Source organism: Plasmodium gaboni (assembly GCF_001602025.1).
Source record: "Plasmodium gaboni strain SY75 chromosome Unknown, whole genome shotgun sequence".
In the NCBI taxonomy this organism is placed as follows: Eukaryota; Apicomplexa; class Aconoidasida; order Haemosporida; family Plasmodiidae; genus Plasmodium; species Plasmodium gaboni.
The window spans coordinates 1-1,723 of NW_017385620.1; the positions used below are offsets into that span (position 1 = coordinate 1).

General features: G+C 29.0%; 1 protein-coding gene across 1 annotated transcript; it reads right to left on the reverse strand.

Moving 5' to 3' along the window:
* Positions 1 to 1,723, reverse strand: PGSY75_0036700 (putative EMP1-like protein; the record flags this gene model as incomplete). Its single annotated transcript, XM_018783488.1, has 1 exon — positions 1 to 1,723. A coding segment is annotated over one exon (1,723 nt), but the record flags the coding sequence as incomplete, so codon positions are not given.

Below are 1,723 nucleotides of genomic sequence, written 5' to 3' on the forward strand. Positions count from 1 at the left end.
TGGTGGTAAAGATATTGCCAAAAATGAATTGAGAAAAAAAGTTATTGATGCCGCAATAGGGGAAGCACATTTTTTGTAGTATTCATGTAATCGTTTTGTTTCTGTTTTTATTGCTTCTTTTAATTTTGATTTCAAATCACTTTCGTCATTTTGCAGATATATAATACTTCCGTATGATGTTACCATATTTGCTATACATATACTTTGTCCTCGTGGAGGAACACATACATCTTTTTGTAACGTTCCATCAGTACTCGTGTTTTTGCATTGCCATTCTTTATTTTCTTTACCTTTATTGTTTAATCCATCAAACGTTTTTTCATTGCATTTATCCTTAAGAACTTCCACAATTCCACTACATGTAGCAGCATCAACCTTTTCGTCATATTTGTTTTCTTCTTTGCACACATCACAAACATTATCTTTTTTCTTATGGATATTATCTACCATTTCGTCAAAAATTGTGTGATCACTACCACCATGAGTGTTTTTTTTTTTACATTGTTTTTCAGCATCGCCTTGAGGTTTTTCATTTTCTGTCAAATTATACTCGCATTGTGCTTCCAAATAGGTTTCAAGATCAATATTATGCATTTTACTTTCTTCTTCATTTTTGTAATTGTTGTAGTAGCCTTTGAGTTTTTCCCACTGCTTCTCAATTTGACCTTTGAACTTTTCGTAACATTTGCAATCGTTTTTACATCTAAAACATATATTAGGATTTTTATTTATATATGTTTTTTTTTTATTACAAGAATATTCCAATAGTTTCATATTTTCTTCTAACATATGTTCCATATCATTTAACCAATCATTAAACGAATCATAAAATCTATCAATTTTATCAACATAATTCAGATTTGGCTTTTCATATTTGTTTTCTCCTTCTTTTACACATATTTTGTCCTTATTACCATTTGTTTTTTCACATTCCCATCCCGTTACAAACCCTTTTTCTTCACAAGACAGTTTTTTTGGACATTTTTCTACACATTGATCTGATTTCATTACAGCATCGTTGAATTTAGTAATCATTTGTTGTGTAGGTGTTTTGGATGTACCATTTAATGTTTCGAATTCTTCACTAAAACGTGTTTCCAGGTATGTATCAAGTAAATCTGAACCTGTTGATAAATCAAATCCATCAGGATTCTTTTTATTATACTCTTTATAATATGTTTGTAATAATTCCCATTCTAATTTCCTTTTTGCTGCCCATTTGTTGTAACAATAACATTTGTTTCTACATGTATCATCAACACAACTATTTGTATTATTATTTGTGTTATTGATACATTCATTATCTTCAAATTGAGAGTACTCATCTAAAAATGATTTTAACCATTCCTCGAACCATTCATCAAATTCATAATTGTTTTCGTCAATATTAGGATTTTTTTTCATACATACTGAATATCCACCACTATCTCTTTTGTTACAATCCCATTCTATCCATCCATCTTCGAACGTTTTTTCACAAATATTTTTTTCCAATTTATTATGTACATCATGACTATATTCCGAATTTTTTGCAGCTTTTTTTGCTAATTCTATTTTTTCAGAACACTCACATGCGGTATTATACTCGTGTGGTGTATCCGTAACATCACTATTTGTTTGCAACGTTTTTTCATATGTGCAATTATTATCATCAAAACCATTTTTTATAATTTCATGGATTTCTTTGTTAATTTCTCCTTTATCGTTCAAATATATATATAGT